A 23807-nucleotide genomic window follows, 5' to 3' on the forward strand; every position below is an offset into this window, starting at 1 on the left:
TAATTAGGAAGGCAAATGGAATATTGGCCTTTATTGCAAGGGGGTTGGAGTATAAAGGTAGGGACGTCTTGCTACAACTGCACAAGGCGTTGGTGAGACCACACCTGGAGTACTGCGTACAGTTTTGGTCTCCTTATTTAAGGAAGGATATACCTGCATTGGGGGTAGTTCAGAGTAGGTTCACTAGGTTGATTCCTGAGTTGAAGGGGTTGTCTTATGAGGAAAGGTTGAGCAGATTGGGCCTATACTCACTGGAGTTTAGAAGAATGAGAGGTGATCTTGTTGAAACATATAAGATTCTGAGGGGGCTTGACAGGGTAGATGCAGGGAGGATGTTTCCCCTCGTGGGGGAATCTAGAACTAGGGGGCATAGTTTCAGAATAAGGGATCACCCATTTAAAATGGAGATGAGGAGGAATTTCTTCTCTCAAAGGGTCGTGAATCTTTGGAATTCTCTACCCCAGAGAGTTGTGGAGGCTGAGTCATTGAATATATTCAAGGCGGAGATAGACAGATTTTTGAAAAACAGGAATTAAGGGTTATGGGGAGCGAGCAGGAAAGTGGAGTTGAGGTGAAGATCAGATCAGCCATGATCCTATTGAATGGCGGAGCAGGCTCGAGGGGCCAAATGGCCTACTCCTGCTCCTATTTCTTATGTTTCTTATGTTAGCAGGGTACATGTGAGGCAGTACATAGTGCACTTTAGGGAAGCCTGCCATCTGGTAAAAGTGCTGGGCCCTCTCATTCCACTGTCTGTTTCCATAAAGAAAGTGACAATAGTGACCCCTAGTAAACGAGGCTTCAGTGACCTGTTTGATGCACCAATGGTCCAAAATCTAACTAATGTGGACATAGTCACCGGTGATGGCTTAAAAGGGCTTGGTCATGTAAAAGTGGATTTTACAGTAATGGACAAGGTAGCCCTGTGGTAGATCTTGTTTTCAGGTCAAGCTTCACTAGGCGATAGAACTCTGTCTCAGCCTTCCTGGTGAAACAGGGATGGAGAAGACAGGTATCCTCAGACGTGGCTGAGTAGGTGTTCATGGGTTGGAGAACCTAGTTCCTTGGCTGACTGAAGGTGGGCTGCAGATGCCTGAGATGCAAGAGCACTGCCTATCTTCCTTTTGGTGAAACTCCTCTTCTTCCTCCATTGGAAGACCCAGTGGAATGGCCATGCTCAGTGGTTAGATTGCAGCTGAGTTGACAGCAAGAATACTGTGGCTAGAGGTCTGTGCAGAAAATTAACAGCAAATAGTGAGAAATGGTATTTCACAAGCAACTATGCAAAACAGCAGTATGGCAAGTAAAAAAGATGAAAGCACAACTCTTCCAAAAGTTGTCAGTCACATCCTTCAGAGCCCCTTTTCAACCACTCATTATGAAGGCTGCCCAGTGGCATTTTAAACTGGCACACAGTGAATAAAGAGCAGACGTGCAGGACACCATGGGGAATTCAGCGTGTGACTCATGAGATAATATTTACATTAAATTGGTGGCTTTAATTAAGCCGGTGCACACTTTCAGCGAGGGCTCAAGCACTAAAAATTTGGGATTGGCAAATCCTGCATGTGACGACTTGTGCCTACTCCCCCAAATCCGCATTGCTCTCCCGTTGGGAGCATGGGGCCGTTCCTTAGCACACTGGGGAATTAGCCCTCAATAGTCTATATTAGCCCAGAATTTCCTCTCTTTCCTTATCATAAAAGTTATGCAATCTGGGTAGACGATGGAAAGCATGTAGGACCCAGATCTGCCATATTTCATGTGCGCCACAATTTTCATTGGAAGTTGGGGTTGGCGATTCATCACCAAGATTACCCCTGATTCAGGCCTATATACACCTGGCGTTACTGGCTGCAGCAGTCGATCAAGGCTGAAGTAAGTTTTAACAGACTTCTTTGATTCTTGAAACAACTACCATTAATTTGACAATTTCAAAAGCAATTTCAATTTTTTTTAATTTTGAAATGATGGATGGGACCTTCTACCTGCCTCTGTGTAGTCCATCAGGCACATTTTTCCTTAGACTTTATACACATTTCAATATGGGTTCCCAAAGCAGATTTTTCTGTACACAATTTTAATGGAGAGATATAAGCGGTTTTGATCATAGAAACATAGAAGATAGGAGCAGGAGTAGGCCATTCGGCCCCTCAAGCCTGCTCTGCCATTCAACGCGATCATGGCTGATCATCCAAATTCAGTACCCTGTCCCTGCCTTCTCCCCATATCCCTTGATCCCTTTAGCCTTAAGAAATATATCCAACTCCTTCTTGAATATATTTAATGAATTGGCCTCTACTGCCTTCTGTGGTAGAGAATTCCACAGGTTCACCACTCTCTGGGTGAAGAAATTCCTCCTCATTTCTGTCCTAAATGGCTTACCCCTTATCCTTAGACTGTGACCCCTGGTTCTGGACTCCCCGACCATCGGGAACATCCTTCCTGCATCTAGTCTGTCCAGTCCTGTCAGAATTTTATAAGTTTCAATGAGATCCCCTCTCATTCTTTTAAACTCCAGCGAATATAAGCCCAATCGACCCAATCTCTCCTCATACGTCATTCCTGCCATCCCAGGTATCAGCCTGGTGAATCTTCGCTGAACTCCTTCTTCCATGGCAAGAACATCCTTCCTCAAATAAGGCGACCAAAACTGCACACAATACTCAAGATGTGGTCTCACCAAGGCCCTGTACAATTGCAGCAAGACATCCTTGTTCCTGTACTCAAACCCTCTCCCTATGAAGGCCAACATACCATTTGCCTTCTTAACCACCTGCTGCACCTGCATGCTTACCTTCAGCGATTGGTGCACAAGGACACCCAGGCCTCGTTGCACTTCCCCTTCTCCCAATCTATTGCCATTCAGATAATAATCTGCCTTCCTGTTTTTGCCACCAAAGTGGATAACCTCACATTTATCCACATTATATTGCATCTGCCATGCTTCTGCCCAATCACCCAACCTGTCCAAATCATGCTGGCGTTTCTCGGCATCCTCCTCAGCACACACGCCCACCCAGCTTTGTGTCATCTGCAAAATTGAAGATATTACATCTAGTTCCCTCGTCCAGATCATTAATATATATTGTGAATAGCTGGGGTCCAAGGACTGATCCCTGCGGTACCCCACTAGTCACTGCCTGCCACTCGGAAAAAGACCCGTTTATTCCAACTCTTTGCTTTCTGTCTGCCAACCAGTTCTCTATCCAAGTCAATTCCTTGCCCCCAATCCCATGTGCCTTAACTTTACACGCTAATCTCTTATGCGGGACCTTATCGAAAGCCTTTTGAAAGTCCAAATACACCACATCCACTGGTTCTCCCTTATCTATTTTACCAGTTACATCCTCAAAAAATTCCAGTAGATTAGTCAAGCATGATTTACCTTTTGTAAATCCATGTTGACTTTGTCCGATCCGGTCACTGTTTTCCAAGTGCTCTGCTATTACATCTTTTATAATGGACTCTAGCATTTTCCCCACTACCGATGTCAGGCTTACCGGTCTGTAATTCCCTGTTTTCTCTCTACCACCTTTTTTGAATAGTGGGGTAACATTAACTACCCTCCAATCCATGGGTACTGTTCCAGATTCCATCGAATGTTGGAAGATGATCAGCAATGCAATTGCTAGATGGATGGTTCGAATCGCCCCGCCTTACGAAAGTTCTATACCCGGGAATTATTATTCAGAGTATGAATGGAATAAGTCACGGACAGGAATGCTTCAGTGAAAAATCGTACTTATATTTATTTGGTCTAACATACACTGGCTAAAACATGCACTACTAAATGAAATCTTTGTCTCTGTGGAAAATAAGATCCAGGTTACAAACAACATACATACAGTACACAACTGGGGACTATAACATGCAGTAATTCCCTTGTTGCTATGATGGACTCTAACTCCACCCCTACCAACGAATTACCCAGTCGCATAAGCCCCTTCGCCTGGCTGAACCAAACGAAGCTTCCACCCCGGAATAGCCCAAAAGCTTCACTTCTGAGAAAAACCCTGAGCCATTACACCTCACCCAGCTTGCCTGGGATATCTGGTTACGGGCTTGGGACACTCGAGACCATGCTTACCACCACACACAGTCGGTCTCGATTGCTCCGCTCAGCGGCTTCTTCCTTTGGTACTTCTTGTTAGGTCGGTCTTGGTGGAGCGGGAGCGAGAGAGAGAAAGAATGGTGGAAAATGATCTATTTTTATAGGAGTCTGGCTACCCCTATCTTTCCCGCCAATCTTTAAAATCCTTTTGTTTCTAAGAACTCTGGTGCTTAATCAGTGATGGGTCATCATCGGACCCATGAGTATTCCATGATTGGATTAATGGCCCTAAGTCTGGGACATATCTTTCGGTCTTTGTGTTGGGAAAAACTGGCTCCTCTTCGGCTAGCTGAGGCTAGTGGGTTCATTGTTCTGCTTCTCTTCTGAGATGGAGGTGAGAAGTGCTTTTGCATATTGGAGTGGCTTTCGAATAGGTTCAAGTTCAACGGGTGCCTCAGGGTCCTCAGCCCCTTCGTCAATGGCCCCTTCCTTTTTTCAGGACTGTCGGGCGAACCCATACATTCTGGATGACTGACAGTTCTTTTGTCACAGCCAACTGCCATGCATTCTCTGGAGTTTTAACAAACCAGTCCCCCACGCATCTGCACAGGGCGATCCCACCACAGGGAAAACACCCTCAGAAAAATCCCATAAAGTCCACAAAAATATTCTCTACTGAATCCATTCTTCAAACAGAGACTTTGCGATCTCTTCAGGTAGAGCAGGAAGATGAGGAATACAGGGAAGTACATAACATAAGAAATAGTAGCAGGAGTAGGCCATACTGCCCCTCGAGCCTGCTCCGCCATTTAATAAGATCATGGCTGATCATCCACAGCTCCACTTTTCCGCCCGATCTCCATATCCCTTGATTCCCTTAAGAGTCTAAAAATCTATCTATCTCAGCCTTGAATATACTCAAAGACTCAGCATCCACAGCCCTCTGGGGCAGAGAATTCCAAAGATTCACAACTCTCTGAGTAAAGAAATTCCGCCGCATATCGGTCTTAAATGGCCTATCCCTTATCCTGAGACTATGCCCCCTAGTTCTGGACACTTCAGCCAGGGGAAACAACCTCTCAGCATCTACCCTGTCAATCCCCTTCAGAATCTTGTATGTTTCAATGAGATCACCTCTCATTCTTCTAAACTCCAGAGAGTATAGGCCCATTCTACACAATCTCTCATCATAGGACAGCCCTCTCATCCCAGGAATCAATCTAGTGAACCTTTGTTGCATCGCCTCCAAGGCAAGTATATCCTTCCTTAGATAAAAAGACCAGAACTGTGCATAGTACTCCAGGTGTGGTCTCACCAAAGCCCTGTACAATTGTAGCAAGACTTCCTTACTCTTATACTCCAACCCCCTTGCAATAAAGGCCAACAAGCCATTTGCCTTCCTTATTGATAACTGTACCTGCATGCTAGCTTTCTGTGTTTCTTGCACAAGGACACCCAGATCTCTCTGAACACCAACACTTAAAAAATATTGTTTTTCTATTCTTCCTAGCAAAGTGAATAACCTCACATTTCCTGACATTATACGCCATCTGCCACCTTACTGTCCACTCACTTAGTCTATCTATATCCCTTTGCAGACTCCGTGTTCTCCTCACAGCTTACTGCCCCACCTAGCTTTGTATCATCAGCAAACTTGGATACATTACACTCGGTCCCTTCATCTAGGTCATTAACATAGATTGCAAATAGCTGAGGCCGCACTGATCCTTGCGGCACCCCACTAGTTACAGCCTGCTAACCTGAAAAAGACCCATTTATCCCTACTCTCTGTTTTCTGTCCATTAACCAATCCTCTATCCAAGCTACTATATTACCCCAACTCCATGAGCCCTTATCTTGTGTAATAAACTTTTATGTGGCACCTTATCGAATTCCTTTTGGAAATCCAAATATACTACATCCACTGGTTCCCCTTTATCTACCCTGCAGTTACATCCTCAAAAAACTCTAATAAATTTGTCAAACACGATTTACCTTTCATAAAACCATGTTGATTCTAATCATGTTATGATTTTCTAAGTGCCCTGATACCACTTCCTTAACAATGGATTCCAGCATTTTCCCTACTATTGATGTCAGGCTAACTGGTCTGTAGTTCCCTGTTCTCTCTCTCCCTCCTTTCTTGAATAGCAGTGTTACATTTGTTACCTTCCAATCTGCTGGGACCGTTCTGGAGTCTAGGGAATTTTGGAAGATCAAACCAATGCATCCACTATTTCTGCAGCCACCTCTTTTAGAACCCGAGGATGTAGGCCATCAGGTCCAGGGGATTTGTTGGCTTTTAGTCCCGTCAGTTTCTCTAGTACTTTTTCTCTATATTAATTATGTTAAGTTCCTCATCCTCATTAGACCCTTGGTTCCCCACCATTTTTGGTATGCTTTTTGTGTCTTCTACTGTGAAGACAGATACAAAATATTTGTTTAACGTTTCTGCTATTTCCTTATTCTCCATAATAATTTCTCCTGTCTCAGCCTCTAAGGGACCAACGTTTACTTTTGCTACTCTCTTCCTTTTTACATACTTGTAGAGGCTCTTACAATCTGTTTTTATATTTCTTGTTAGTTGTCTCTCATTCTATTTTTTCACTTTTTATCAATTTTTTGATCATCCTTTGCTGGTTTCTGAAACTCTCCCAATCCTCAGGCTTATTACTATTCTTCGCAACATTATACATTTCTTCTTTCAATCTAATGCTATCGTTAACTTCTTTAGTTAGCCACGAATGGATCACTTTTCCCATGGAGGTTTTGTTTCTCAATTAAATGTATTTTTGTTGGAAATTATTAAATATTTCTTTAAATGCTAGCCACTGCTTATCTATCGGCATACATTTTAATCTACTTTTCCAATCTACCTTAGCCAACTGCCTTTATTTAAGTTTAAGACTCTAGTTTCAGACTTCGGCAAGTCACTCTCAATCTTAATGTGAAATTCTATCATAATATGATCACTCAGCCCCAGAGGATCCTTTACTGTGAGATTGCTAATTAACCCTGACTCATTACACAATACAAGATCTAAAATAGCCTGTTCCCTGGTTGGTTCCATGATGTATTGTTCCAGGAAATTGTCCCAAATGCATTCCATGAACTCGTCCTCCAGACTATCTTTGCCAATTTGATTTATCCAGTCTTTTTGAAGATTAAAGTTCCCCACAATTATTCCATTACCTTTGTTACAAGCTCCTACTATTTCTTGATTATGCCTCATAAGGGATTATAAGAGGAGGATGAGGCCTACTAACTGGTACCCAGCAGCAAGACTTGTACAGGATGCAACTGAGGGGATATGTTTGAGGAGGCTGCACTTCACCATAGCAGTTCTGGATGAGCTCTGTCTCCTGCTGCAGCTAGACCGCCAAACCTAACCCTAACTTCTATTACAATCCTAACCCTAACTTCTATTTGCCTATATTACAAGAGTGACTACTCAGCACTATCAGACTCCACGTTCACTGCTCACCCTTCCCGCTCCCACATGGACTGTGCTTCACCTAGTGGTAACATTTCATTGGCACTTATTAACCTGGATGGATCTCTCTGGGCTCATGAATACAAGAGAAGGGCTGATTTTCAGTGTGGATCTGGTGGAGTGGCCTGAGGCAGAGGGGCCATATTCATTTTTTACCTCCTTCTGCAGCTTTTTGCTGTTTTTAATCTAGACAAACCTAGAGTTGCCACTGGCCCTCCTACTTCTCTGGCCCAAACAGCATCTGCAGTGTGCCTCTCTAGTCCTGTTCCTCCTGTTGGGTGAGAGGCCAGATGTTGGGGACCTACCACGCGTGGCTGAGATTCACAGGGCTATCAGCCACCTTGTCCTGCCAGAAAAAAACAGTAAACGGCATGAGTATAGCACTCAATGCTAATCAAATAATTTGTCAAAGGATTTTCAATACAGAAGGGAATGACAGAAGCTGCATGCAAGAAAGGACAAGTTAAGGGAAGAATGGAAGGGTTTCCATGTGTGGAGCATTGTGATGGAAGGTACACTTGTAGGTTCCATGTGATACATTACAGACCTCTGAAGCAGCACGAGTACAGATAGGGTAAGGCTTGACAGACTGTCACATATATTGAGAAAGGGCTTTAAAGGAGAATGGAGAGGAGTTACCCCGATCAGGTTAAGAACATAAGAAGCAGGAGTCGGCCATACACCTCTTCGAGCCTACTCCGCCATTCAATAAGATCACGGCTGATCTTCTACATCAACTCCACTTTCCCGCCCTACCCCATGTCCCTTGATTCCCTTAGTGCCCAATAATCTATTGATCTCAGTCTTGAAAATACTCAACGACTGAGCATCCACAGCCCTCTGGGGTAGAGAATTCCAAGGATTGACAACCCTCTGAGTGAAGAAATATTTCCTCATCTCAGTCCTAAATGGCCAGCCCCTTATCCTGAAACTATGACCCCTAGTTCTAGGCTCTCCAGCCAGGGGAAACAGACTCTCAGCATCTAACCTGTAAAGGCCTCTAAGAATTTACATGTTGCAATGAGATCACCTCTCATTCTTCTCAGTTACACTCACTGCCCATCTGTAATTATGCAAATGCGTGACCCCAGGATTTGTGGTGGGTGAGCATCAGGGCCAATCAAAGGGCAGAGATCCCGCCCCACTGAACTTCCGGTGGAGCAGTGACTCTCTCTGGAATTCATTGACAATTATATATAATGGTACTCTTCAGTTACCCAGGAAACAAAAAACTTAAATATTTTGGGGTTTGGTTACTGCAGCAATGTCCCAGTCTTCTGCACAGAATTAAAAAAATATATCTATATATATAAAGCGGCTCTTCTGTCTGTCCCGATGTCTGTCTGTCTGTCTGCCTGGTCTCTATGCGTTTGGAAGTTACAGAGCGTACCGACGCGCGCGTCGCCTCAAAAGAAAGCTTGCGATTCCGGACCGGTTATAGGCCTATTTACGTTTCGGCCGGACAAAAATCCCGCCCGCGGTATCCCAAAAACGTTCAGCGTTCCGCTCTCATTAGCGACCGTCTGACGTCGAGGTCTTCCTACAGTTGAGTGTCGAGTGACTCGACGATTGACCAATCCTACGCTTCGGTGACCTGACCGGTCGACCAATCGGTGCGTGTGTGGGCGGGCCTTATCCTTCTGAACCGAGGTGAGTGGCCGCCATCTTGATTTTCCACGATTTTTTCCCCCACACTTTCTGTGTGTTAGGGAACTAAGGTAAATATTTCAATTATGTGTTAGGCAATTAATTTAACAATTTATTTGAGTTTTATATTGTGTTTAGCAACCCCCCCCCCCCCCCCGCCCTCCTCACCCTTGCGCAGGGGGGACTCGGGGCCTGAAGCTGAAAAAATTTCTCTCTCTCTCTCTCTCTCTCTTTCTTCCCTCTCTCTCTCTCTCTCTTTCTTCCCTCTCTCTCTCTCCTTCTCCTCTTCCCTCTCTCTCCTTCTCCTCTTCCCTCTCTCCTCTTCCCTCTCTCTCCTTCTCCTCTTCCCTCTCTGTCTCTCTCTACTTCCCCCTCTCAGGTGTCGCGGACGGAGCGCGGGCGCGCCGCCCGAAGTTTCCCGCTCGCTAACGGCCTTGCCGGCTCCCGCGGGCCGCTCGCACTGACCGCGCATGCGCCGCCCGCACTCACCGCGCATGCGCCGCCCGCACTCACCGCGCATGCACCGCCCGCACTCACCGCGCATGCGCTGCCCGCCCGCCCGCAGCGGCCGTCCATCAGCCGCGCGATACGCGGGGGACCTCAGCAACGTCACCGGACCTCAGGCGCTAGGCAGGGGGAGGGGCCGGAGAGAGGGACAGAGGGGAGTGGGGGAGAGAGGGAGACGGGAGGGGAGGGGTGGGGGGGAGAGGGAGACGGGAGGGGAGGGAGACGGGAGGGGAGGGGGGGAGGGAGGGAGAGAGGGGAGGGGAGGGAGGGAGGGGAGAGAGGGGAGGGAGGGAGGGGAGAGAGAGAGAGGAGGGAGAGAGGGGAGGGAGGGAGGGGAGGGAGGGATAGGACAGGGAGAGGACATGATAGGGAGAGGGGGGACACACAGGGGCAGGGAGACCAAACGCCCCAAAATTGCCCTCGCGCCCCAAAATTGCCCTTGCAACGCGGGGCTCGCTAGGCAGGGGGAGGGGCCGGAGAGAGGGACAGAGGGGAGTGGGGGAGCGGGGGAGGGGTGGGCGGGGAGAGGGAGACAGGGGAGGGGAGGGAGGGATAGGACAGGGAGAGGACATGACAGGGAGAGGGGGGACACACAGGGGCAGGGAGACCAAACGCCCCAAAATTGCCCTCGCAACGCGGGGCTCCCCAGCTAGTATAACTATAAATAAACACCAATACTGAACCCCAACTTTGGTTTCAGTGCAGGTACGGCACAGGGGTAAATTTTTTTTACAAAAAGAAGCTAATTTCTGTTTCTGTTCTTCTCTCACAGGTGTGACTATAAGTGATGTACAAATAAAATTTGACCCGAAACAACCAGAAAATGTTAAAGAGGGAAGCACCATTACCCTGACTTGTTCAGCAAATGTTGTGATACCTCATCGTCTATCATCTCGGATTTCGTACTTATTTTATAAGGGATCAGAGAAGAATTTCCTGCTGCAAAACATCACGTCTGATGAGCAATATTCCCAGTATACTATACAACCTGCTCGAGCATCACATTCCGGATACTATTGTTGTGTTGTGGAAGTAGAAAGTACAAGGGACGAAAGTGAAACAACATTTATAACGGTTAACGGTAATGTGAAATATGAAACGTATAACAGCACAACATAAGTTATGAAGAAAGAACACCTTTCATGATCTCAGGACATCCCAAAGCGTTTACAGACAATGAAGTACTTTTGAAGTGCAGTCACTGTTGTAATGTAGGAAACGTGACAGCTAATTAGTACACAATAAGATCCCCTAAACAACAATGTGATAATGACTTGATCATCTGTTTTAGCTGCAGGATGAAGGAAAATATTAGGCAGGGCAACAGGGAGAACTCCTCTGCTCTTTGAATTGTGCCATGGGATTGTTTACATCCACCGGAGAGGGCAGACGGGGCCTCGGTTTAATGTCTCATACAAAAGATGGCACCTCCGACAGTGCAGCACTCCCTCAGTACAGTAAACTCTTGTTTAAACGGCACTTAATCATCCAGAATTCTCTAATAACCGCAAAATTGATACTCTTAACAACACCTCAATAACCGGAAATGTTGCAGAGTCCGAGTCTTAGTTTCTGTTTGCTTCAGAATATTGAGTGTGGCAGCTACTTTAGAATCGCTGCTCACGATGTGGTCTCCTCTACATTGGGGAGACCAAACGCAGATTGGGTGACCGCTTTGCGGAACACCTCCGTTCAGTCTGTAAGGGTGACCCCGAGCTTCCGGTCGCCTGTCATTTTAATTCATTGCCCCATTCCCACTCAGACCTCACCGTCCTCGGGCTCTTGCATTGTTCCACAGAAGCTCAGCGTAAGTTCGAGGAACAGCACCTCATCTTTCTTTTAGGCACTTCCGGACTCAATATCGAGTTCAACAATTTCAGATCATAACCTCGGCCCCTATCATATTTATATATTTTTTATCCACACTTTTGGTTTGTGCCTTTTCTCTTTTTTTTCTCTCTCCCACATGGCAGCTGTATATGGACTTTCAAAACACGTTTGACAGAGTACCACATAATAGAATTGTTAGCAAAATTAAAGCCCATGGGACAGTGGCAGCATGGGTATAAAATTGGCCACGGGACAGAAAGCAGAGATTAGTAGTCAACGATTGTTTTTCAGACCGGAGGGTGGTATATAGTGGTGTTCCCCAGTGGTCGGTTTAGGACCACTGCTCTTTTTGATATATACTAATGACCTGGAGTTGGGTATACAGGGCATAATGTCAAAGTTTGCAGATGACACGAAACTCGGAAATGTAGGAAACAATGAGAAGGATAGTAACAGACTTCAGGATGACATAGACAGACTGTAAAATGGGCAGACACATGGCAGATGAAATTTAACACAGAGTGTAAAGTGTTACATTTTGGTAAGAAGAATGAGGCAATATAAACTAAATGGTACAATTTTAAAGGGGGTGCAGAAACAGAGAGACCTGGGGGTGTATGTACATAAATCTTTGAAGGTAGCAGGACAACTTGAGAAGGCTGTTAAAAAATCATACGGGATCCCTGGCTTTTATATTAATATAAAGGAATAGAGTACAAAAGCAAGGAAGTCATGCTAAACCTTTATAAAACACTGGTTAGGCCTCAGCTGGAGTACTGTGTTCAATTCTGGGCACCACACCTTAGAAAGGATATCAAGCCCTTGGAGAGGGTGCAGAAGAGATTTACTAGAATGGTACCAGGGATGAGGGATTACAGTTATGTGGGGAGACTGGAGAAGCTGGGGTAGTTCTCCTTAGAGCAGAGAAGGTTAAGGGGAGATTTGATAGAAGTGTTCAAAATAATGAATGGTTTTGATAGAGTAAATAAAGAGAAACTGTTTCCAATGGCTGAAGGGTTGGTAACCAGAGAGAACAGATTTAAGGTGATTGGCAAAAGAACCAGAGGCAAAATGAAGAGGGAAAACTTTTTTACGCAACGAGTGGTTAGGATTTGGAATGCAATTGCCTGATAGGTTGGTGGAAACAGGTTCAATAGTAGCTTTCAAAAAGGAATTGGATAAATACTTGAAGGCAAAAAAATTACAGAGCTATGAGGAAAGAGCAGGGGAGCAGGACTAAATGAATAGCTCTACCAAAGGCACAGGCACAATGGGCCAAATGACCTCCCTCTGTGCTGTATCATTCTAAGATTCTATGTATGTACATTGCACATCAGAGTATCTGGAGAGTAAGATGCGTGAGGATGCTTTGAAAGAACTTGCAGTTGAAACCAATTAAGACCAGCTGTTCTTTTCTGGGTTTTAAATTTTTTTTTAAAAGGATCCTTGTCACACTTTGGAAAAGTGATTTTCCATTTCCCACCTCAGGTGAACATCCTTGTGTCATAAATGGCATAAGAGCCCACCTGAAATGCCCTGACCCCAGAAAGTTGGCTAGAGTCAGGGGTACAGATAACAAACAGGCAGAAGTCCCACAAGCCAAGGATCCACTGCCATTACAGCAGAAAGGGCTTTATTTTACTCCCAAATAGTATGACTGCAAATTCTCTGGTATTTCAAAAGAGGCTGTGTTCACTCTAGTCACCTTTGTAATTCAGAATTTAATTGCAGGTAATATAAATATTAGCTCCTCCAGACAAAACAGCTGAATTTCAACTTGCTCTGAACAGCTTGATTCTGAAAGTAGGGAGAAAGATAGCAAGATGGAGGAGTTTAGGGATAGAGCTCCATTGTGCAGGACCCAGACAGCTGAAGGCTGTACCACCAATGTGAGAGAGAGGAGGATGTCAAGAAAGCCACAATCAGAAGAGCATAGGATGTGCATATGACAAGAGGGAATTGCAGAGGTAGGATGGGGTGAGACCTTGGAGGGATCTGTCAATGATTTTCAATCTGCTGGGGACTAGGAGGCTTGATGACATCATTAACCTTCATTTCATTGAAAGCACTGGGCTGTAAGTTGTGCCCTCCTTTCTCTGGTCTGCTGGCTGTCTTCCACAACTTCTCCTTGTGCAGCCTTCCCATGCTGTGAAGATTGAGGCTCTACCCCTGCCTCGCCCGTATGTCCACCGCCGCCCCGTGCGCCCCCACACACCCCCCTTCCACCTCCCAAGGTATTCATTATCCCCTTCAGCTTCTGGAAGCATTAAGCCTTTCTTCAATGCAATATTATGTAGCATGCAGCCAGCTACAGTGATTCAGGAGACTCTCACTGAGTTGTATTGCAGAGCTTTACCAGATTTATCCAGAAGCCTAAAACAAGGCTTCAGAATACTTATATTCTGCTCAATTACATTTCTTGTACTAACATAGGCCTCATTATATCTGTTGTCCCCTTTAGTCTGCAGAAGTCTTACTAACATCATAAGCCCTGATCACCAATCAACCATACTGATACTAACCCGCATGACTCGGAGCAATGTATGACAGATTGTCGCATGATGAAACCATCATAACAGTTTAGTGAGTATTGGTTTGCATGTGCAGGATAAGGTGATTGGCATCGCACACTTGCTGTACATTAATGGAATTAAATTGAGGAGGTTGTCATATGGGGCTTTGACTGTCACATGCGTTTTGTCCTCTGGTCGTTGCATCTGTGGGAACCCAGCCCATCTGTAGAACTGAATAGCTCGCATACTTTGTTTCTATCACAAAGGATATGAACTGTACAAGTTTGCCTGAACAGAGCAAAAGGGTGAGTTCGATCAGCTGAATGATTTTTATTTCCTATTTGTTTAGGAACAAAACATTTCAAATGGCATAACATATTGTAATTTCCTGCTTTTATACATTAGGAAAATTACAGATGCCTGTACTCACCATACATCCGATGAAGGTGACCGTGGGAAATTCAACTGCGCTGCGCTGTGAAACATCTGGAGAAATTCCTCCTCTCACATTCATATTCTATAAATATAAAAATGGACAACCTTCCCGCCTCACTGATACAAAAGACACCAGTAAAAGTCTTGCAACATATCCACTAAAAGTGGCAGAAAATACAGAGAAAGACTACAGCTGTACAGTCCACGGGAGCGACAAGGACAGTACCTCAATCCACAGTGAAATAGTACGTATCACTGTACAAGGTAAGTTAACTCAAGCATAATGAAATACCTGCAGAGATAAAGATATTATCACTTCTATTCTTGTAATTCTATGTATACAAGGTAACTATGTGTACCCCAAGATTCCACAGGGGTTCTCCCAGTCTCCCACTGTAAGTCCAGTGGAATCCCCAAACAAACAGTTGAAACTCAGCATAACCATATACTGTAAAGCATTTAAACACGATGGCCTTAATATTCTGCTGGATTTCTTCCAGGTCTCCTGCTGTAACTCTTAGAGGAGACTGGTGGAACCCTCAAAGAAGGTGGAAACCCAGCCTAACCAGGTTACAGTGTCTTCAGCCCCCGGCACAAACTCTGTACACTTGCCACTGATTCCATCCCTCTCAGATGCAACCTTGGCATTCTGTTCAATCCCAAGCTGAGCTTCCCACTTCTTATCCACTTCATCACAAAGACCACCTACTTTCAACTCAGTAATATTTCCCGCCTCTTCCCCTACCTCAGCTCATCCATGCCTTTTTGTCACCTCTAGACTCAACTATTCCAATGCTTCCTGGATGGCGTCCCATCCTCCACCCTCCATAAACTTCAGATCTAAATCTCTGCTGCCCGTACTCTATCGGGCACCAAGTCCCGCTCACCCATCACCCCTGGACTTGTTGACCTACTTTGGCTCTCAGTCCCCCAACATCTGCAATTTAAAATTCACATACTCATGTTCAAATGCCTCCATGACCTCACCCTTCCCTATCTCTGTAGCCTCCTTCAACCTTACAATCCCCTCGCCCCCCTTCCATTCCTCTGACTGATCTTTTGTATTTTTCCCCCCCTTTGCCCCATTAGCAGCTATGCTTTCAGCTGCCAAGAGTCCTCCTTTTCCTTCTTTAAGACCCTATCACTTTGATCAAGCTTTTGGTCACACCTTTATTTCTGATTATGCCTTTGTGAAGAGCTTTGAGACATTTTTCTACATTAAGGCTGCTATGCAAGTTGCTGTTGTTGCTGCTGCTCACACACACATATTCAGACAGGCACAAGGGCCCCAACATTCCTGAACGTGACCTGAACTAAGCCAGCCTGGATTTGTGGATTCAGGTCATTAGCATGGCCCCAACATGCTGTCGAAACAGGGGCTGAATAACTTTTAAGGTCTTCCAGTGAATCTGGAAGAAAATTAGGAGGGAAAGCCTGGAATCCCAGCCTCGGAATCCCATTCCTACCTTCCTCGTAGTGCAAGAATCTCGCAACCCTCCCAGCTAACATTCTACCATCACTCATTCTCACAAGATACTCAAGTAACAGTACACCTACATGCAGTGATAACGAATCGCACCTTCTTCATTTTCTAATTCTTAATGTGGAAGCATCAGGAAAGAGATGGGGATTCATATTAATTGGCATTTTAATTTTATTCTGGGATAAACTGTACACTTAGCAGTTCTTTCCCACCTTGCATTCCAACAAACTTGACGTGCATGAAAAAATTTGGTTTGAAAGAAAGGCACTTATTCTTGAAAATTCTGAAACATCTAATTGCACAATGTACTGCATAGTTCCACCACGCTGTGACACAGAGTGATAGGATGCAAAGTTCATGTCAGATTATGCATGTGCATAGTCCAATTTCAGCCTGATGGTCAGACAGAGGTGTTGAGCAGAGACTAGGGCCTCAAAATTCCTGACATAACTGCTGGGTCCAGCAGAAAACATCAAGGATTTGGTAATGCTAGCTCTCTGACATTTCTGGGATTTTCCAGTCAGTCTTGTAAGGGGTAAAACCTCCGCCCACCCCTTACAAGGCAAATAATGTTGGGGGCAGTCCCAGAGGTGGGGACACTCTACACCTGGACTTCCCACTTCCCCAGCTCAGTCAGGACCTGGCTCTGAACTAGAGGTTGGTACGCCAAGTTAGATGAGATATATTGGCCTCCAGATAGGCAGAGGTGGGCCCCACGTGTGGGGGGAGCTGGTCAGCGTAGCAGCCTGGACCCTTGAAGACGGGACAAATTTTTTTTTTTGCAAAATAGAATTGAGATCAGGTCCCATAAAAATTAGGTGCCCTCCCACTTACCCCACAAACTGGCAGGGTCACTGCTGAAGGGCAACAATTGATTTTCAGGGCCTGGGAGCTTCCCTGTTTCTATAGGAAAGGAAAATCAATCGTTCTCCTCAGCTGGCAAAGACTGAGAGAAAGGCACTCCAGCTGTGCTCTTGGCCAGGAAATGGTACAGAATTAACTAACAGGAAAGCAAGGAATTAAAAATCAGAAGAATAAATAAGTTAATATTCTAATGATATCAACCACTGCTACCCAGTGTTTACCCACTGTATCTAACTTGTATTTCAGATCCATTTTCAGATCCGATATTTTCAATTGAACCCTCAAATGGAATATTTGAAGGAGATGACCTGACAATTAAATGCACTGTTCAGCATACAACTTTGATTCATGGTGCACCTGAATTAACAATTGTGAAGGGTACGACTCCAATAAGCACACAAACTATTAGTGATTCTGCAGTAAAAGTTTCTAAAACAGCAACTGCAAATGATACAGGAGAATACAAATGCAACGCAAAGTGGAAGAACACATTGAAAAGTACAAAAAGTGAGGTGATTGTGGCAGGTAAGACTGATATTTACTGTGATTTGGGAAGTACATGGCCCAAAATGCTCTTGGTGGCTATAAATTGAGCAATGTTGGTGTCAGGAATCAAACCGGGTACTAGAACCTGGATTTGCAGACAATGGGGGTAAATTTCCTTGAGGCTTCTCCTGCTCTCCGGGGTTCCTACCGAAGTTACAGCGGCGGAGCAGGATTAGTCCCAAGGAAATTCACTCTTTGTTTTCCCGCTTTTGCTGCATGCCCAGAATATTCCTAAACATCACTTTCTATTTTGCTAATCACCAGCCACAGCTTTCAAGCCCTTCAATATTGCCATGTTTTGTGGTTATTGACAACCTCTAAATAAGATTTATTATGGGAACAGAAAATGGAATAAATAGTTGCAGTAGGGCATAGGGGAGATTTTCCTCTTCCCGGCAACTGCGGAATGCTCAGTCCACAAGCGCAATGAAGAGGAAGGAGGGCCGGAGACCTGTTACATCAGGTCACCGTCCCCAATGCACTACGGCAAGATTTTGCGTCATCGCTTGATGTGCTGTGATAGGCAGGCCTAGTATAACCATTCAAACAAAGTGGGAGCGGCATTCCCAGCTTCCCCTTCCGTTTCCTGTTTGTCCAACTCCTGGGTGTCCAGAGAAAGATGAGGTTGGGACTTGCGCCAAGACCCCCCACAGACTGGGTCTGCAGTGGCACCGCGGGCAACCCAAGGATTTTACAGATAAGTTCATTTATTCTTTTCAAACCTCTGCCATCAGGACAATCTTCAGACACCAGTGCCAGGAGCACAGCTACAGGCCTCTCAGCTGCTCAAAACATTCCTCAGAAATTGAGGAATTTTAGCCTCATATTTGGCCACTTACCTTTTAAGTGGCTGCATCCCTTCAAATTTCAGCTGGTGTGTGACTTTGTGGCACCATTAGGCTAGCTCCTTGCAGATGGCCAAAGCTGCACAAGCAGCTATGATTAGTTATGTAAATAGACTGGCACTACAGTATTGGCTAACTTTGCACTAGCTGTGTTACCTTGGGCCACAAATCTGGCCCTTAATAATACTTGGCAGTGAAACACTTGTGTCTGATGGGCTAATTTCTTTTTCTTTTATAACAGTACCAGTTTCCAAACCAACTCTAAAGTCAACGCCCACTGATGGTAATGTGGTGAAAGATGGTGTTTTATCTCTTTTGTGTGCTGTGTTGAAGGGATCTTGTCCAATAACTTACAAGTTTTACAAAGAAGCATTAGGAGCACCTTTACATCAAATAACGTTAAATGCTACTGAAGCAGTCCATCGCATTAACTCAGTTAACAGTGAACACAGTGGAAAGTATTCCTGTGAGGCATCAAATACAGCAAATCAAAGAACTCAAAGCATAAAGAGTCAGTCTGTTACAATAACTGTAAAAGGTAAGGTCAATGTATCTGTTTTCTTCCAGTAAATTCTTCTGAATGGAACTGTACCTGGAATCCTTGTGCAGCAACTGCTACCGATTTCATTTTTTATCTAAATCTTGTCCAATTGCTGCATAGAGATATTATTGGTGAGCTGATAGTGGAAGAGCAGTGTTACTGTTGATAGTAACTGGTGATTACTCATGTGCAGTAGAGAGTAACACCAATACCCACATCATTTTCTCCCTGTTCCCAAGTATTTGGGGGAAGGAGGAAGACCTCAACAAATGCAGTAAGGGAGCAACATTCACAATACAGGTTTTCCTTTATATGTGCTTGATGCTACTGACATCCGCGACAAGGTTAGAGGATGCTGGTGTTCCCTGTCCTCTCTAACTACAGTTTTATTTGGCCTAGAGTCTTGCTTTCAGTGGGATGACTGGAGCTATATGGTGTAATGTTTGAAAAAAGACTCCCACACACTCCTTTAAAAGGCAATTTTATTATAAAGGAGGGAATTGGCTAGTCAGTGCAAAGCAGTGGCAGGTGAGAAATGTCTACTTGGTAAATATTTATGGACTGGAATTTCCTGGATTGCACTTACACAGAAATTATGCCGGTTTCTATGGAATTATATAATTGAACATCAGAGAATTTCAGCGGACACATCTCGGAAGCGGCACGAATGATTGTGGAAATCTGCAGGAGTGACGATGTTTCAGCGTAAAACCGACATAAATCAGTTACACGCAAATTTCCTAAGAAAAACATTTTTGCGCCGTAGTTACGCCAAAACTTTCTAGGAAATTCCGGGCCTATGTATTTACATTCAGGCATCCCCATATCTAGGGCAAAGTATTAATTAAGTAATAGCCCTATTTCTGATGATATTAACAATGATATCGACTATCAGCAGCCATGGAGAAAATCAAAGCTGTGTGAATTCACAATGAAATAACAGTAACTGTTGGGACATTTACCATATGGTGTATTCAATTTTTTATAATCTGAATATCTATTTTAGTTTTCAAAGATAATTCAACATTCAAAGGAATTCACATCTGCAGGGGGTTTTGTATTCTATTGATTTGTCCATGAATATCATGTGTGTATTTACATAAGTTACTAATATTCAGTTAATAACTCCCAACTGCACAGCTTCCAAACTCTTGTCATTCTAACGCCACACACTGTGTTTGCTCATTAACTCTCTAACCTATATAAATACTAATACAAGTCTCATCAATATTCAACCAGAGTACCTCTCATCATACTGTTGATATGTTGAATGGTATTGGACATACTGCTCCTTCCCTACCACCTTTAGCTCCCTTCCGAACGATGTCTTCGAATCGACATTTGCTGCTTTAATGGATGCCAGGGCAGGGCGTTTGTGATCCACAACTCATGTTCCTGATAGAACAAGGAGTGATGCACTGCCAGATAAGAGTGAACTGTATAAGAATAATAATTATCCTTTAAATTAATTTGTACTCATCAAATGAGTTATAGCATTCCCAGAGAATTTAATTACTTTAATTTAATTACTTTCCACCTTTGCTTCCACATGCATCAAGGTCACTTGGGTGATAAAGTTCCTTCTCCCCTGTCTCAACTTCTTAATCCAGAGTTCAGAGCAGTAGTTCTATTGCAATGGTGTGGCATTTCATTTTCTAAAGAATCCATCCTCTTAGTGACAGTGCCAAACCAGAGCCGATTGATGTCAAGCTGCATGCAAGGGTTTGCTGTGGACTCACGTTTACTGAAAATTAGACGGAGACAGCTCAAAGTCATTTCATTTGGAGGGGTAGGTTTTTGTCTTTACTGCCTGGGTGAGGTTGGATCAGACAGCCTTTACAGAACCCATTGAAATTAATGGAAGGAAAATGCAACAAGTTCTGTTACAGGCGTGCGATCCTCCCCACCAGATATATCTTTCTGCGCTCCGCCTAGGCTATGCCCAAGAGCTATGCCTGAAACATTAAATCTTCCTTTCTTTACAGATGTTGCCTGAATTGCTGAGTGTTTTCAGCATTTTCTTGTTTCAGGTCTAAATATTTATTTTAATTGCAACCTTGTTTATCTGCTAAATTTGTTTTGTGACGGATTCATTGAGTTCACTAGGCTTTTTCTTCACTTGGTGACAAATGGATTTTTCTAGCAGCCAATGGATGGGCTGCTTCCCCTTTTGGAATTTTTGAATAGGTGTGTTTGCATATATTTCTGTTTGACCATATACATAATTATTAAACATAGAAACATAGAAGATAGGAGCAGGAGTAGGCCATTCGGCCCCTCGAGCCTGCTCCGCCATTCAATGCGATCATGGTTCATCATCCAAATTCAGTACCCTGTCCCTGCTTTCTCCCCATATCCCTTCAGCCTTAAGAAATATATCTAACTCCTTCTTGAATATATTTAATGAATTGGCCTCTACTGCCTTCTGTGGTAGAGAATTCCACAGGTTCACCACTCTCTGGGTGAAGAAATTCCGCCTCATCTCAGTCCTAAATGGCTTACTCCTTATCCTTAGACTGTGACCCCTGGTTCTGGACTCCCCGCCATCGGGAACATTCTTCCCGCATCTAGTCTGTCTAGTCCTGTTAGAATTTTATACGTTTCAATGAGATCCCCTCCCATTCTTGTAAACTCCAGCGAGTATAAATCCAATTGACCCAATCTCTCCTCATACGTCATTCCTGCAATCCCAGGTATCAGTCTGGTGAATCTTCGCTGCACTCCCTCCATGGCAAGAACATCCTTCCTCAGATAAGGCGACCAAAACTGCACACAATACTCAAGGTGTGGTCTCACCAAGGCCCTGTACAACTGCAGCAAGACATCCTTGTTCCTGTACTCAAACCCTCTCGCTACGAAGGCCAACATACCATTTGCCTTCTTAACCGCCTGCTGCACCTGCATGCTTACTTTCAGCGACTGGTGCACAAGGACACCCAGGTCTTGTTGCACTTCCCCTTCTCCCAATCTATTGCCATTCAGATAATAATCTGCCTTCCTGTTTGACACCAAAGTGGATAACCTCACATTTATCCACGTTATACTGCATCTGCCATACATCTGCCCAATCACCCAACCTGTCCAAATCATACTGGAGTTTCTCGGCATCCTCCTCACAGCACACACGCCCACCCAACTTTGTGTCGTCTGCAAACTTGGCGATATTACATCTAGTTCCCTCGTCTAGATCATTAATATATATTGTGAATAGCTGGGGTCCTAGGACCGATCCCTGCGGTACCCCACTAGTCACTGCCTGCCACTCGGAAAAAGACTCGTTTATTCCAACTCTTTGCTTTCTGTCTGCCAACCAGTTCTCTATCCAAGTCAATACCTTGCCCCCAATCCCATGTGCCTTAACTTTACACGCTAATTTCTTATGCGGGACCTTATCAAAAGCCTTCTGAAAGTCCAAATACACCACATCCACTGGTTCTCCCTTATCTATTTTACCAGTTACATCCTCAAAAAATTCCAGTAGATTAGTCAAGCACGATTTACCTTTTGTAAATCCATGTTGACTTTGTCCGATCCTGTCATTGTTTTCCAAGTGCTCTGCTATTACATCTTTTATAATGGACTCTAGCATTTTCCCCACTACCGATGTCAGGCTTACCGGTCTATAATTCCCCGTTTTCTCTCTACCACCTTTTTTGAATAGTGGGGTAACATTAGCTACCCTCCAATCCATGGGTACTGTTCCAGAGTCTATCGAAATTTGGAAGATGACCAGCAATGCATCTACTATTTCTAGGGCCACTTCCTTAAGTACCCTAGGATGTAGATTATCAGGCCCTGGGGATTTATCGGCCTTCAATCCCATCAATTTCCCCAACACCATTTCCCTACAAATACTGATTTCTTTCAGTTCCTCCCCCTCATTAGACCCTATGTTCCCCGACATCTCTGGGAGGTTATTTGTGTCCTCCTTTGTGAAGACAGAACTAAAGTATGTATTTAATTGGTCTGCCATTTCTTTGTTCCCCATTATAAATTCCCCTGATTCTGACTGCACGGGACCTACGCTTGACTTCACCAATCTTTTTCTCTTCACATAGCTATAAAAGCTTTTACAGTCAGTTTTTATGTTCCCTGAAAGCTTACTCTCATACTCTATTTTCCCCTTCTTAATTAATCCCTTTGTCCTCCTTTGTTGAATCCTAAACAGCTCCCAATCCTCAGGTTTACTGCTTTTTCTGGCCAATTTATATGTCCTCTCCTTGGCTCTTATGCTATCCCTAATTTCCATTGTTAGCCACGGTTGAGTCACCTTTTTTGTTTTATTTTTATGCCAAACTGGGATGAACAAATTCTGTAGTTCATCCATGCGATCTTTGAATGTTTGACATTGCCTATCCACCGTCAACCCTTTGAGTGACATTCCCCAATCAATCCTACCCAACTCACGCCTCATACCATCGTAGTTTCCTATATTGAAATTCAGGACCCTAGTCTCTGAGTCAACTACTTCACACTCCATCTTAATGAAGAATTCTATCCTATTATGATCGCTCCGACCCAAGGGGCCTCGCACAACAAGATTGCTAATTAATCCTTTCTCATTACATAATACCCAGTCTAAGATGGCCTGATCGCTAGTTGGTTCCTTGACATATTGGTCCAGGAAACCATCCCGTATACTCTCCAGGAATTCCTCCTCCACAGTATTGTTACTAATTTGGTTAGCCCAATCTATATGTAGATTAAAGTCACCCATGATAACTGATGTGCCCTTATTGCACGCTTCTCTAATTTCCCTTTTAATGCCATCCCCAACCTCCGCATTACTGTTTGGAGGTCTATATGCCACTCCCACTAATGTTTTCTGCCCCTTGGTATTTCTCAGTTCTACCCATACAGATTCCACACCATCAGAGCTAATATCCTTCCTTACAATTGTGTTAATCCCCTCTTTAACCAGCAATGCTACCCCACCTCCTTTTCCTTTTTGCCTAATTTATTAATTTATTGAATTGAGTGGATCATTGGGTTGTCACCTTGAGACAGTTTTGAGAAGTGCAGCCATATTGTCTTTTGAAATCCCATGGT

The 23807-nt window shown here is 44.2% G+C and overlaps 1 protein-coding gene across 1 annotated transcript in view; it reads left to right on the forward strand.

Annotated features, from left to right (window-relative positions):
* Nucleotides 1-23807, forward strand: part of pecam1a (platelet and endothelial cell adhesion molecule 1a) — an 87609-nt gene that overhangs the window by 14147 nt on the left and 49655 nt on the right. Inside the window, exons 3-6 of the mRNA XM_085963878.1 lie at nt 10474-10782; nt 14450-14743; nt 17073-17351; nt 18459-18755. Of these exons, the coding sequence (XP_085820004.1) occupies nt 10474-10782; nt 14450-14743; nt 17073-17351; nt 18459-18755 (1179 nt within the window). The remainder of the gene's footprint in view (nt 1-10473; nt 10783-14449; nt 14744-17072; nt 17352-18458; nt 18756-23807) is intronic.

This window comes from Somniosus microcephalus, chromosome 21 (genome assembly GCF_052327205.1).
Source record: "Somniosus microcephalus isolate GS21.2 chromosome 21, FLI_Smic_1.0, whole genome shotgun sequence".
In the NCBI taxonomy this organism is placed as follows: Eukaryota; Metazoa; Chordata; class Chondrichthyes; order Squaliformes; family Somniosidae; genus Somniosus; species Somniosus microcephalus.